General features: G+C 31.6%; 1 protein-coding gene across 1 annotated transcript in view; it reads right to left on the bottom strand.

The window, feature by feature from the left end:
• The window catches only part of LOC100646933, a 69,522-nt gene extending 53,827 nt beyond the window's left edge, over nt 1–15,695 (bottom strand). The window contains exon 1 of the mRNA XM_003402946.4: nt 15,412–15,695. Within this exon, the coding sequence (XP_003402994.2) occupies nt 15,412–15,434 (23 nt within the window). The 5' untranslated portion in view covers nt 15,435–15,695. The remainder of the gene's footprint in view (nt 1–15,411) is intronic.
• Between the last annotated feature and the right edge of the window lie 740 nt (nt 15,696–16,435).

Here is a 16,435-nt window from a genome sequence, read left to right as displayed (position 1 = left end):
TATCAATGTTACATAAGTCTTAATTTAGAATATTATTTTGGTAAATGATTGTTATACTCTTAGATGAATTCGTATTTGTACCGATGTAGAAGCAATTTTTCAAATTTATTAATGCCAAATATGTCCTGTCCAAAATAAAACAAATGTCATGTCCAAATAAAACAAAATATGTATAAATCTGAAAGATGATGAATAAATATATCGAAATATCAAATTTTTTAGCTTATAAATTTTTTTATTCACTCTGCTATAATTTGAATTATATTTTTCAAACATTAATAAACTTCTTAAATTTGGGAAAAATATGATAGAGTCTGTTGTTAATATATATGATATCTTGCTTTAATTCTGTGTCAACATTTTTCTTAAAACATTATAAATCCTTTCATTTATTCGGACGTGATCAGAGTTAAATTAAGGAATGTAAATTTAAAATGAAGCTTCCTTTACGATAACTCGAAAGTTTGTTAAACACCAAAAAAAGTTTGAAATATAATTTCAAAGATTAAGTCTAAATAAACGCTAAATAATCGCAACGTTTTATCACGGATGTCTGATCGCGGTGACAATACCTTTTCATGGCAGTGACCTATCACGATTTGACATAAAAAATGTTTTGTTGCGGGTCGAGAACTATACGATAGATCGAAATTGTTATAAAACGTGAGAATCAGTTACAATTTCGTAACGATTAATTAATTATCGATGATTGTGTATGCAGTGGCTAACGAAAATATTTACAACGCTTATCACAGAAAAATTTTATCCACGCTTATATCGTGTATGTTTTGAAACAAAATTTTGAAGTTTCATTTTAATTAATAATAGATTATTCAACAAAACATGAGCCCGCAATATAAATTGTAGGTAATCTTAAGTATACAACAAATATTAAAGGTCATTCCACTGAATGTTGACGTTTATTAACAATAAGATAATTGATTGATTAAATACTTTTATCATATCCCCAAAATGTACACTTGTGTTAAATGTGTTGTAATTCCTATTTATGTGTATTTTCAGAGTTATTTCAAGTTTTAGTAATATAGTCATTATAGTCGAATCCTATTACAGCGCTAATGGAATTTTAAAATGTTTCGTATAACACACATAATATAATTATAAAAAGTGCTTACAAGTACGTATACTTTCGTGAGTCACTATACAAATATCTTGAGAATAATATTCAATGATATTCACTCTGTGTATACAACTATAGTATACACAATACGCTATACACTATATTAGTAACCGCATTAAAAAGAAAAAAGATAAAATTATTTTTGATACAAAATGAAAATTCGGCTAAATAAATACCTTATAGTTCAAAATTCAAAATTTTCATTCCATCATAAGATTAAAAAGAATGTACTGCCTTCAGTGATTTAATTTTTTCGCTATAGCAATGTTGGCTCGCAGCTATCGTGGAATACGATTATGCAGGTCGTTAACATTAAAGTATGATAAGATATTCAAAGAAAAAAACAAGTATGAGAAGAGCTTCAGTGCGGAGATTTAACTGTCACAAATAACGTGCATAACAAAATTTTAGTATACGATGAGGAAGAAACTGATATATTCTATTGATTCAAAATGATACTCGAGGTTCATCATGATAATGGCAAAATGTATCTGACGAATGTATCTAAAATACATCTAGATTCTCTTAGTTTTACTGTACGTATTGCACGTGAATGTATGAACTGCCAGGTATCACAGATAGTAGAATGAAACAAAAAAATTGTACAGAAAAAAATGACGTAATGTCATTTTTATTCACGCACTGACAACACTGATCTTTTGCCTTATGATCTAATTTGTTACTTAGAAATGCATCATGATAATTATGATATCACTCATATTTGTTAACATGTGCATTATCTCAGACAAAAACTTGTTTCATCTCCGTGCACGTGTCGACGAAAATATCTTGCTGAATCATCTGTTCAAAAAAATTACCAACACATTTAATTAATTCAAGGAAAGTTTGAATAAAGTTTCTATATTAAACAAGTCATATCTGTTATTCACACGGATTGCTCTTTTTATATTATTTTTTTAAAGCAATGCTCTGTAGCGAAACATCAATCTTCGTTCTACTATTTGCATCTAATTTCGTCTATGCAAATTAAAATTTAAGTTTTTAATTAGAAACATATTACATGCTAATTCTCCTCGAAAGGAAGCTTTCCGCATGGTAAATGTTAATGTAATGTAAATTTTATTTCACACGATCGACATATTTTCGTACGTGGAATCATTTCCTAATCACATGAAATACAGATGAAAAGATAACTATGTCATACAGGGACAAGAAAAATATTATGTTCGGTTCGTATGACTTCACTTTTAATATTACCGATATTTTTGCAGTTTAGGTTTTGACGACGCACTTTGATATAGTACTGGGATAGATAATCGCGATAGTGTTCATACAAATTAATGGTTAACGCTACAACAGTCTGTAATATGTACCTACATATTCTATGTGTGGATGATTAAAATTAAAATGATATGCTGACAAAAAATATATTTATCATATTATTATTGTTTTATAATGTAATATTATTTCCGGTAATTATGAAGTCAAGAATTTGAAGTTACTTTAATAGATTTGATAGTTCTAGTCTTAAGACTCTGAGCGTGCATCTATGCCAGTACTTTCATGTTCGTATTTCATTCGCTTCTGACGTGTCTCGTTTGCTTTCTGCATCACGCAATGCTGTGCAGGTTTCAATTTGAGACACGACAGTTTCAACCCGCAACAAAGATGTTGTGTCTTTACGACTGTGTGAGAGAAACATGTACTATGTAGAACAAATTACATCTATTCCGTCTGCCATCTATTATCTCATTTCTATTTTATCTTTATCTCAAATATTTTACGTGAAATTATTCAAATTTCCAAAAATGCATCATTGTAAGTTTATACGATTCCTAAGAAATATTAATCAATTTAATGAAATTAATTAATGTCATTAAAGTCGGTCATTTTGATCAACCACACAGAAGTTAAGCTAATCGAAGTTAATTGCTTTGTTCTTGAAGAATTATTAACTATGCATCCTAGCATTAAAATTGTGGAATCTTCACTTGATAGGATGGAATATTTTTGCTCCTAAATAGTTCATATATTCTTCATTCATGATAGCTGATGTTGAGAAGTTAATTTGTAATAAAAATACTTTATAACAGTGGACTTTGTTAGTATCGCTTTTACGTGGCTCTCAATACAACGATACAGATACAGTCAAACGATATTCAAGCGAACGGACCAAATTTATAAACGCACAAGGAGCTAACATTTCGAGCTATTTGGTCAAAGACGTCGAATCGACGTTGAAAAAACACAAAGTGTTGTCAAATTTATGGGAACATGATCGCGTACGGATTATTTCGCCGATCCGAATCTATCGATATAGTTTTCATCGACAACGGTACACTAACCATAGTTCATCCACGCTAAATTTTACCGACAACAATGATCGACGATATATATGTTTTAATAAGGCATACCGTGTTTTATGGATAGCAGCGAGTGGTAGAGTCGCCAGCTTTGCTCGCTCGCCAGGAGAATTATAGTCTAAATTAATACCAATTCAGAGGGAGGGGGTGATTTTCGACGAAAACGTCTTCCTTTCGTCTGCTCCCGTGGCAAATTGATATTCGTTTCGACTAGATCTTTTCGAGCGTGCGGAGCGAACGAGCATCGCGTACGTATGTACGTTAAATCAATGCTGCACGTGTTATACGGGCGAAAATGGAACGCAAACTGATACAATACTGGAAACTAAATGCGTACTTTGGCCGAGCCCGCTGTAAGCAGTTGGTTAAACTCTATGTCGGTTACTGTTGCTGTCGGTCAAAGCTGATGTCGGTGTAGTCTAGTATCGGTGAAGTTTAGCGTCGATGAATTGTCGATGAAAACAGTGTCGGCCAATTCTGTGTCGGTCAAATGATACGGACCTAACGCGATTACTTGGCCACGCTGTCGTCGCGACTAACGAAATACGCGCTATTCCTCGAAATGATTAACGAGCTACATATCACGGAAAGCTACTTTCCGCAGGCATGTAATCTAACCGTGACCGCGCCAGTGTTCATTGACTCGTCAGTTCCGTTCGACAAGCTGTAATTTTTTCGTTTTGCCGTTGAGTCGTTTGAAAATTTCCTGTCGCGGCCGCCAGTGAAACTGAGGACGTGCGCCTCTGCAACAGAGACAACGCGAAGGACGTTGCACTCCCGTAAGGATACCTGTGTTTACGATCGTAGTGGATTTACGGTAGAACGAACACGTGCATTATTAGATTACTAATCGTCGTAACGTTCGTCATCTGGGACGATAACCGTAACACAGACCTGCGAAATACACTTGATAACCTTCTATTTCTTAAAATTGCACTCATATATTCGGATATGTATCTCGTATACGTATAGTTCGAAGAGAACCATCAGGCTTAAAATATTAAAATAAAATTCAATTATTTTGAGCGACCTTCTACCTTATATGCATTTCTTTAACCTTTTTAACTCTTTTTTCAAGTATCGTTCACATTAACATTGCAGTATTTATAGGTACGAACTTTTCGTAAAATTGCGTTTCCTATGACGTTAAAATGGTACGAGTCAAGTTGAAAATTACCGTAAATTTCAGTAGAACGATCAAGATTAAAATAAGAAAGGAGACTATGAATTTGAATTATTTCACCTTACAGAAAGATTTTTACTTGAAAATTCTGAATATATCTCTGACATATATCTGACTCTACTTTGTTGAATGTCATTTAAATCACCATTGTAACGTAAGAATTTTTCCTAAACTTGCATTCACGTAGCTCTACAATAGAACGATCAGATTCGTAGAAGAGGTCATGGACTTTGACTATTTAAGAAGTTTTATATGTCAAGATTTCAAAGGAAGAATTTCATTAAGATCTTTCTAATCGTTTTGTCCAATTATAATATACGAACTTTGCCTAAAATTACATCCTTATAGTGTTAGGTTCAAAATAAAGGACGGGCCACGAGAATTTTGATTATATTAGAAAATTTTTTACCCTAGAATTTTGCAGTGTCGTTTGGATCAATTCATTACCTTAAAATTTTTTACAAGACATTTAACTAATTTTCTAAACCGCGTGGAATGTGATGTATTTCTGTCGAAAAAGTGTTCGTGTTTATAATGGGGGATGATTTCGCACTTGACAAAAGAGGTATTAAAGAAGTATTCAAACAGTGTACGCAATTTATGTCTGATGGTCCTTACTAAAGCTTAAGATGGTGTACGTTTATTACGAATACAACGTGTCATTGTTGCAATTGAATCATAATCTGTACGACGACTGTGACTCAATATCATAATACAAGTAGTCAATACTATTACGTGCGAATAAGGTCACAGATTTTCATATTAAAATCATGGCATGAAATTGAGCAGTTTGGTTTATGGTAGTTCCTCTGAAGAAAGCATTTAAAAAGGACTGAATGTGCAAAGTACTATTATCGAAGGAATGAAAAGTTGCCAGTAGGAAACAATACGGATGGCGATAAGAATGAGACAAATATTATAAATAAGAAATAATCCTGTAAGATATTAAGCAAATAATATAACGAAGTATGTAATCTCTTTAGAAGGAGCAACGAAAAAACAATTGCATATATAGGTAAATGAGACAGAAAATTATAAGATAAAGAACAACTGATAACGCCCAATATTTTATAATCAAAGATTATAATTTTATTAGATTTAATTTTATTATGATGTTCGAAAACAATTCGGGATCTTAAACTCGTATGTACTAGTTTTTATTAGCCTGTAATTAAGAAGAAATTAAGGACTTTATTTCTTTTATCACAATCTTCCTTTTGTTCCTTAAGTCACACAAAATAAATAAGTTGATCGGGTCACCTGAAAAATACCGCAACATTCCTAGAGCATGTTAAAGGAGGAATTTGCAGAATCTCATTTAAAACTAATTCCTTTCACTTCAATACATCTTGTATATTCCACACTTCGTAAAGAATGATTAATACAAAACAACGGAATTTATGAGCAAGTAAAAACTGCATAAAATGCTTCCTATTACACATCATAGCTAACTTTGGTGCTGCAGTATCGAAGAAGCAATGCAAAAATTAAAAAACTGCGTAATTATCGTCTCTTTATAGTCTTATATGGTAATAAGAATTATATTATAACACGCTAGAGAGTAATTTTAATTACGTTTGGTCGCCCCTTCTTTTAGTCACTCTTAAATTCTAAAAACAAATGCACACAAATTTGTTACTATTTTGAGCTTTTCTTTTATTTCCATGCGTGAGCATTTCTTTTATAATATCATTTATAATATCTTTTCACTCTTAATTTCTGATTTTCTATTGCATCTCCTAATAAATTATTTTCAACTCAAAATTAAACTGTCTATCGAAACTAGAAGATAAAAAATAGAAATTAATATATCGTTACTTAATTTTCCTTACTTATGTTTCTATTATTAATCCTGTCCCAATAAATTTTTTGTGTACCTTTACTTTTAGTTTACGATATATAATTTTAATTCACATTCCACATTTTACGCATTAATTGTCATTAGTGGCCGTTAAAATTATGTAATGTAATCCGAAATTTATTTAGAGTATTATGCTTTGTAATAATAATAGTAACTATTGTGGTAATCTATGATAATACACAGTTTAAAAATACTTTTGGAGGCATTTTAACTATGACTCCATTTTTATAAAAATACCTATATTACAGCAATACAATATATACAATTAATTACCTTTCATTATTTTTTAGGGAACCTAAATTTAATTGCTGTTCTTAACATTTTTCGGTAGAAGGCACAGGTGATAAGTAATACGAGATTCGGAACTTTTGCACGAGAATGGCTAAGATTTCACTATACGTGCACGCATGATTTCTATAAATCTTTACTTTACTTCTACGCTTACTTTCTATCAATGGAAAACTCTTGCAGATATGTTATTTATATAATATATCGTGCGCGTTAAACGAGCTAGAAACACGTATCAAAATGGAGGTGAAGATAGTATATTTTTACACTATACGTGTGAAAGCGTGCTTCTCTTATGTCCACGATGCCTGTAGAAATACCTACTTAAGACTATTATCAGTATGTATGCCTCTGAGACGTTCCGAATAACTGAACTAATCAAACAAAAAGCTTAAAATACTATTACTAATAATATTACTAATACTAATGGAAATATTTCACTTTCATGAATTAATATTTGACTAAGAAACTCTTGGTGTTATTTTAATTCTGTTTGTGTGTTTTAAAAAGTATTTAATTCAAGATTTAATAATTAATATTTGTTTCGTTTTTAATATTAATCAGTAATATTTAGTCTGTGTAACACTAGTTTGTAAGTAATTACTATTTAGTAATTAGTTAGCACTAATTTTATTGGTGTATTTTCGTTTTTCTCTTTCTACTAGTTAGATAAACAGAATTATTTCGAGTAATAATTTATCATATTACCTCCAATCACTGGTTTATGGCTTTAGTTTTTCCTTTTTGCCACATTCCAAACAATTTCGTATATGCATGTCTTTAGTCAATATTTTGGAGTAAAAGATTTCGATTCCTATACCTCAGATTTTTGCACAGTACCGTATACGAATTATTAAAAACAGAAAACGCGATGTTTAATCTACACTGAAATGAAATACCAGAAATAACAATTACCATAGTGATGATAATAAAGGTAACGATGTATGAAATAATGAGCTTCTATATTTTACATAATGCATACTAAACGTTGCGAAACACAATCGCTCAAGCTTGGAATATAATTAGAGACATCCAGTGGAGTTCGTTGTAGCGATTAAACCATATACCTTATAAAAATTTTGATACACTTTCAAAATTAATATTTAACACTTTTTTTGATAAAATTACAGATGATTGAAGCTAGAACGTACAAATTTTTACCGAATTATAGAAATGAAAAATTACATAAGAAATAATTATTCTTTCGTGAAAGTTTTCGTAGTTTTAGCAAGCTGGTTTTGCTGAAAGCTATGTAGAAGTATTCAAATTTTTATGTAAAATCTTAAGCATCCAAATTTCATTAAATACTGATTTAAATTTCTAAGATTCGTAAACTTTTACTGATAACTTTTACTGTTATAATACATTCACTTCCCAGAACTATAAAGTTTTATAAACTTGGCATTTTTCTGTTACTACGTGTGGCTCATTTAATATCACACTTGCCGGTATCCAACAAAACTACGCGAAGGTTGCTAATTACATTTAATTGTCTACGATCAATGGCTCGTGTCTAAAATATAACAACGTAATTATATTTACAAAACACATTTATTTAAATATGTAAATTATTAAAAAATATTAGTATATTTCAATTATAGAACGTTTATTTTCTATTTTCATAAATATTCGTATTTTTTACCATAGTGTATCATACAGATTATGTCCTTCAAAGTGAGAGATCAATATCTTCTCAATAAGGAAGCAATGAATAGGATACCGTAATTGAAAGGATTAAAGGTTGTCGGTTACGGTAAGATGACAAAAACTATGCAACACATTAATTCGATCCATTTAATGAAAAATTGTATGCTTTAATGTACACTGTACACCATCATTTCGCTATAAATCACGAGTCTAATACTATCGACTATGTAATTGCGTAATTCGATCATCAAAAGGAAAATGATTCTCGATATAAATAAGTAGAATAGCTAACCGAAAAAGTGTTTATTAATTTTCAAGTTACAGCGAAATTTCTGTAATGCTTATAAAATGGAATCTATGTTACTAATCATGAAATGAATTCCCTATAGAAAAATATAAACTAGTATCACTAGTATAAGGACATTTCAATTTTAACAAAAATGAAACAAAGCTTTAAAAATAAATTGTTTCGCGTATTGATGCTAAACTTCGTTATTATAATATTATAAAATTATATAAAATAATAAAAAAAACATCTGTTAGAGTTATAAAAAGTCTATAATAAATTGTGTATAACAAATATAAATTCAAATTCTTGAAGTTGCATAAAAAAGAAGTTGTAAAATACATGCTTTACGCTATTTAAACAATTTATAATTATTTGAACAATTTTTGTTCTCTAAATTAATAAAATATTTATTACTAAATCAAACTCATTAAACATATTCGGTAATTTAGTGAATTCTAACTGCTTTCATTAATAGGCATACTTTTCTTACTCACCGTGTTTTCCACGGCTGATTCTGGAATTTTTCTTCGTGTATTAGTATAATTTATCTCTCGGAAACTCTCGTGATTCAAGTCCCAGTAATTCTCAGTAATAAGAGAATCCTCTTTATTCAATTAAATCGTTACTACTTTTACGATCCATAGAATGTATTTTTACGTAAATGCATGTAGCTATAAACACATCGAAATTCATTTTATCTGGTTTTCGCTGCTCGATAGTGATTCGCAAATAGTTTCACACCAATTAATCTAAATATTCGATAAGAATACTGTTAAATACAATTATTTACTTGAATAATATTACAAAATTCAGCGAAGTAAATGTTTCTTCAGTACGTACACGTACGTGTAGATGTCACAAAAGTGCACTTATTTCTAAATGATCAACTAGATCTTAAAGTTTAGTAGCTTATGTTTCTGAAATAAGCAATTTTTTTAAATATATACACGATGTTTCGTAACTGGAGGTACAAGGGATACAGGATGATTCCTACGAGGAAAAATAAGTTAGAAATATGGATGCGCTAATTACAAAAAGCAGTAACTAGAAAATTGTTCTACATGCAATCGATAGACTCGATCGATATTTTTAGATGCTCCTTTATTTTTTCCCCTAGTCTATATAAGCTTGTGCAATAAAGATTTTTTCAGCTCAGAACGGTATGATAGATTTATCCGTGCAATATTGTAATAACTATTGTGATCCTACCTCTGAATAAAGAAATAAAAACAGGAATAAAATTTTTTCATAAAATGCTTTCTTTTAGAGAAAAATAAATTTGAGAATGTGTCATATGCCTGACCAGTTTTTAACATTTAAGCGTTCAAACTTAACTTACGTATATGTAACTTACGTATAAACTTTTCGTATATGTAATAATCTCCTGCTGACTGTTTAGTCATGCTTAGCCTGCACTTTGATAAGTTTAAGTATACTTAATAACTTTTCAAACTTGATTTTCTCAAAAACGAAGCGACATATGAAAAAATTTTATATTTTTAATTTATTTTTTTCACATAGAATCACGCTGTACCCAATTATACCATCACAGACAAGCGTGTACAATTTAAAATCTTTTCATTTACATATTAAAAGTATTAATAATTGTAATTATTATAAAATAATAATTATGCCTTGATTATCATCTTAAAATTTAAAAATCTTTTTATTGTTTCAAATAATATAATTAAAAATATGTAATTAAAAATTACTTTAGAGAATAAGATGACTGCGATTAAAATCCAAAGCATTTTTAAATTAATATTCAAATATTAATGTTCATCATTAATAAGTACTTTTCAAAATTTAATCACACATATAAGAAAAGTATTCTACATTAAATTCTTTAAACGTATAAGTAATCCATAAAGTAATTTTTATGGTGACCTAATTTAAAAAATTTTTTCGAACATATTTCAAACGTTATACGTATATAACAAAAATATCATCTTTATTTTTTAGCAATTCGTTATTTAGAGTCACAAATTTGGCAAGGAAAGCTATTGTAAATGAATTATTATATCGTTTTGTATAAAATAAAGGTCAATGTACTATAAGATCAAATATTAAAATTCACCTGTTACGAGAATTCGTTCGAGTCTGACCTATAGCGTCTCATACTACTTGCACTGGAAGTTCTACATACTTCAATGCGCCGAACTTTACAACAATCGATCGCTCCTACCATTTATGGAAGATTTTATCAATATACTATGAAATTTGCAACTTACATTATATCTTAAACAATAGCTTCATAATAACGTTTAACTACTAAGAATATAAAGAAGAATTACGTAGCGCTTATAGGCGATTGAACGGTTCAATTACAACGATTGATCACTGATAATCACGAGGAAAATCGATTCATGATTCCTTCGACATTTAACGTCGGATAGTTTACTGGAAATTTAACAAGATAACAGCTCATTTGTGGAAATGACATTTCTATCGTCTTTTGTTGAATCAAGTGAAAAGTGTTCATCTCGTTAAAACTTACTCTTCCTTTAGCAAATACATCATAATTACATTTGTGTGATGCAAATCTATTGTTGGGAAAATTTTGTAACTAACACTTGTCAATCCTTAAGGATTACGTACAATGAATTAGTTATATATTTTAATAATTATGAACGTAATTCTTATTTTATTATTTGGCTTATGTCCTTTGATTTTCAATTAAAAAATTAAGTAAATGTGTCAGTAATATACAGATTCGAGATAGTAAAATAAGTTAAAAATTAATATTTGGTATAATTAATATTCTATTTTCTACTATGAAATATATTTACATTATTAAGATATTCTACAAAATGTTAAGTACATCTGTCTATCGTTTTCATACTTTTTTAGATTGTTTATCGAAATATTAATCTTTAACTATTCTAATGTTATTTATTTTATTTCAGTAACACTATACCCGACAAGAAATCACAAATATAGTATCGTAAAACGCGAACTTAATTCGTAGAAATCAATGTTCTTTAGCTCAAGAAAAATACACTTCAGTGTACAATCGTTTACTCAATAAACGTTATGCATAAGTTAAGTAAGAACATATGATTCACGCTGCCATATAGATGCATCGTCTGAACGGTTTCTCCACACTAATTACAACGTTACAATATTTTCTCCTTATTTACGTTTCTACTCTTCATTCTATTTTAATAACTCACGTTTGAAAATGTGAAATATTTCCTGAGATACTTTAATAAAATAAAAATCACGCGGATAGAATAAAAATCTGAACAAATACGCTAGAGTAGAATTCAGAAAAATAGTTTGTGCATAAGTGCAGTTCACATATAATGGAAATTCACTGATTCACCCCTCTGCCTATGATTTTCCTTTCATATAGTAGGAATTCACGATCAGACAAATGGAACCAGGAATTCATTTGATCGCATTAAATAAAATTTTGCTTTTAGAAACAGAACTTAGGTATCATCTTTTCAACACTGATTATATGTATATTTAAGAACACTATTCATATTATATAATAATTTTTCACTAAAAGATGTATTTTCAATTTTTTCACTTAAAGAATTACAACGAATATCTTGCTACTTTTATGTACATTTTCAAATTGATTCAAGATTGATTTCAAATCTTATCGGTATAATTAGGATAGTTGTGTCTTGGTACAGTGTTAATGGAATTTTACAAGGTTTCGTATTACGAACATTATATATCGATAAAAATTTTTTGTGATAATATATGTTTCATGAACGTATATAGTTACGATTATTATAAAAAAATAATAATAATAATAATAAAATTATTACGAATCTACTTGCTTTTAATTTTGGAATAGAAATACATCTTAAAAATAATCAGGTATCCGGATACTTTTAAACTTCGTGTAAGCCACAGTTTCTCTTGATAGAGCCAGTTTGACAACCGAAACTGTTCCGTTATGCGGGTCGTATCATTCCGGTAATCACCAATATAACACAACAATTGCTACATATGGTCGTATCATTACAATAAAATGATTCCCCTTTACCCACCAAACGACTCATCTTTATCAGCAACGTTCTATCTGTGCTACTAAACAGCAGGAGGGTCAAGAAGCGTGATTCGTGACTCGAAAATTTGAAAAACGTATCCGTCGACTTTCACTGTTGAACGTCCACTTCCTGTCCCGTCGACGAATTTACGATCGATTCTGATTCCCTGCACGCGCTCGCAACGAGCACACACAATCGACAGAAATGACTCGCGATGCTTGGTATCCGCAACGGTACAACATACGGGATTACCATGAGAAATCTGACATTTCTATATCGCGTACACACTGAACACCCACGCGTTACTTAACTCGTTACGTTGATACACGTCAGATCTTAGGCAACCGAGCACAATTAAAGATACACGCAACGAGCCTCCGTCGAGGATTCACCGTGCATCAGCCTTCGAAGCCGAGACCCTATTCCAGTCAGACTTCGGTCAGTTCGACTGTGTCTCTCCTTATTAGACTCGAACACGTACACACACCGGTGTTGTGCAAAAGTCAGCCTGTATGTGTTTGCCGGTCTTCTGATCACGACGAAATATTTTTGGTGGAGCGTTTTTTAGGCCATGGATTATGTAAATGAATTTTTGGATAGTTTTTGCGTCACGTTAGTCGTTTCGTGTTTAAATCTCTGTTTAAGTCTGTGATACTGGGATTACCGGAATCAAAATTAGCAATTCAGGATTTTTCAGGGAACTTTTGTAGACTCATAATGACTTATTTTTTTTGCATTCCTTCGAACGATTCTTTATAAAATATGTGGACATTAGTTTATTTTTCCTTCTACATTATATTCTCTCATGTTCCTCATGGTCATCTTAACTTCTTCGACATGAGTTTTATATTTCTTGGTTAAAAATTCATAGTACTTGTATGAAATTGCATATAATATTCAAAATACTTATAGAAACTATTTCTGAGCAAAGATTTTTATCTTTTGTATTTACGATAAGAGGTTAAAGATATAAAATCCAGCTACAGAATGCTACAGAGGTAGAGCTAGAAGGGTTAAATAACACAATAATGCAGAATACGTAGAAAATTGTCTAAAATGAGCCAGAAACGGAAATAAAGTTAAAAATGTTAAAAATGGGAATCAGCTGCTTGAAGTATCGAGGAGAAAATGATAGACAATGCTGAACAAAAAGTTATTCGGCGACTTTCTCGAAAGAACAGCCGCTTCTGAGATGGCAAGGGGAGGTCATATAAAATTTCGATTTATTTATAAATATCTTTTGAGTTAATTCGTGGACAAAATACTTTGTTTAAAGTAACAAGTCAATCTCAGAAATATCATTGAGTGTTGCTAAATTCAGTCATAAGATAAGAAAATACTTTTTCTTGGTAAATGTGATATTACATTTGCATGATATTTCATAAATAATTTGATTGCAAATTATATCTATTAGAGAGTACTTCAGCTTTTCAATTTGTTTTGTTATTTTTGAACCGTAAATACTTATAGATATAAATACTATAAATATAAATTTATAAATAAAAATACTAGAATAAATGAACACGCATTCTCTAAAGTAATATTTCATGATTTTCTTTCTTTCTTATTATTATTATTAAATATTTCTATTATCTTCATTAATAAGTGGATAAATTTAATTTCTACGCTATATATCTGTTATATATTTCTATTTCTGTTGTTCCAATTTTTGTAATGATCTAAAGTTGTTAGATACACAATTCTTCGTATAGAGATATCCGAATATTATATCATCCCTGCTAAAATATTTAACCCTTAATTACTTCTTTTAAAAGCGAATATGTGTTATTTCGATATTGGTCAGAAAAAGGTACAAAGTAAGTGCCAAAATGTCAAATTTTTTATTTCAGCCACTTTCGTGATTCTCTACGTATTCTACGTGGAACAAACATCGTGGATTAACCCTTCGTCTCGTAATTTCTTTAAGAAACATATTTCCTTAGTGGCTGTTAGGTTAATACATATAAAAAAGATCACTGAAGTCCCTGACAGAGGATAGGTACGATAGTATTATCATACTATTAAGATAACGGGTTTTTGAAAGTAAAAGCCTATTGCACAAGCGTAACGTGTAATGTATTATAGCTTACTGAATGCGATGTTTAAAATTATTTATACAAAGTTCAATATATAATTTCGATCGAAATAAAATAATAATTTAGACTAACAATTTTTGACAGTCATTATATACTTTGATATCTTATCGCATAAAGAGCATCAAAATGTTATATGCAATCTATATTCGACAATTGTCAGTCCTTTGAATTTTCCTACTAAAATTCATGTTTCTAACAAGAACAATTTATTTTCGTCATATTCGGATCATTGTCTGCATCATTATGAGCGCACTGCGAGGTATTCCAAGGGGTTAAGTCTCTGCATCGCTATATTGATCATACTACTGAATGTATTCTTGTGCCCTTTCAAAGGAAGGCAATTAATTTCGTCGAAATCAATTCTTTCCCAAAACAATAAGTCAAAAATTCAAAAACTCTCACAGCGATATTTGCAAAATACGTGTTTCAACGATAACAAAAAGAAAATGCCTTGCTAGTTACTAATATCTTCGAAACCCATTGACTCTACCTCCTAGTTGACCTTATAACCATACTCTATACCATGCAACAAGACCAGAATAGTTACTCTGAAGGAACAAGTGAAGAATCCTTACCTGAACGAATCGAATCTGCTCATGTTCAATCGAGCACGGTGCACGATACCCTGATAAGATTTCTTTGTCTCGATACTGTCGAAGTGATCACAATTTTCCCAGAGAGGTCACGCGTGTCCACAGGCCTGATTTAGCTTTTTACCCAAAGACCGGCAAAGAGACGAACGTACCGATGTAACGACTAAGCGAAAAACACTTTCTTCTTCTCAGGCTTTAGCACCAGTCGTGCTTCGTGCACGACATCGAACCACGCGACGGTCCGGCGGATACTGAGCTCTCAGGGCCTGCGATAGCCTCTTCACACGGACGAGTGAAAGCGAGAGGTGCCGCGAGAGGCACCAGCGAAGACCGACGAGTCACGAGTTCGAACAGGAAAGAGCAAGACGGAGGATAGTGTAGTTGAGCGAGAAAGCGAGTTACTTCAGTCACGTGAAAAGAAGGAAAACCTTACGAGCTACCAGGTGGAGGATAAGAGAAGCAGTCAAGAGGATAGACGTTCTCTGTGGAAGCGCGAGGACGATGGTCCTCCTGGTTACGTACATACATCCAACGAGGAGGATTGATTGAAGCGAGCAAGAAAGCACGACGCTGCAATTACGCTCCGAGAGGGAAGAAGAACGTACTTACAGGGACTTGAAGTGGAGGACGAAGGAAAATATACGCGAAGAAAAGACGAAGAAACGATGACGCTGGGAGATGGAGGAGAAGAAGGATCGAACGATCGGTCGGTGGTTGTTAGAACGTTGCCTGTTGTTGCCTCTTCTCTTACATGCAACTCGATAGACCGATTTAAGCGAGAGAGAAAGCACCGCGTTACCGGTCATGTGAGAAACGGGAGGCATTTATGGACGTACCGTAGGCTGACGTGGGATGGAACGAGTAGAACCCGACAAGGACGAGCAGAAGAGTCCGGGGGAACCTCTTGTCACGTGCTAAGAAGAAAACGGAGCCGAACAGAACGAGTTGCAACGACAGGGAGTGGAACGACGGCGAAAGCACCACGCGGAAGGAACCTACTGATACG

This window comes from Bombus terrestris, chromosome 7, assembly GCF_910591885.1.
Source record: "Bombus terrestris chromosome 7, iyBomTerr1.2, whole genome shotgun sequence".
Taxonomy (NCBI): Eukaryota; Metazoa; Arthropoda; class Insecta; order Hymenoptera; family Apidae; genus Bombus; species Bombus terrestris.
The sequence above is the reverse complement of the archived record's forward strand: the minus strand, read 5'-3'. Positions and strand labels throughout refer to the sequence as shown.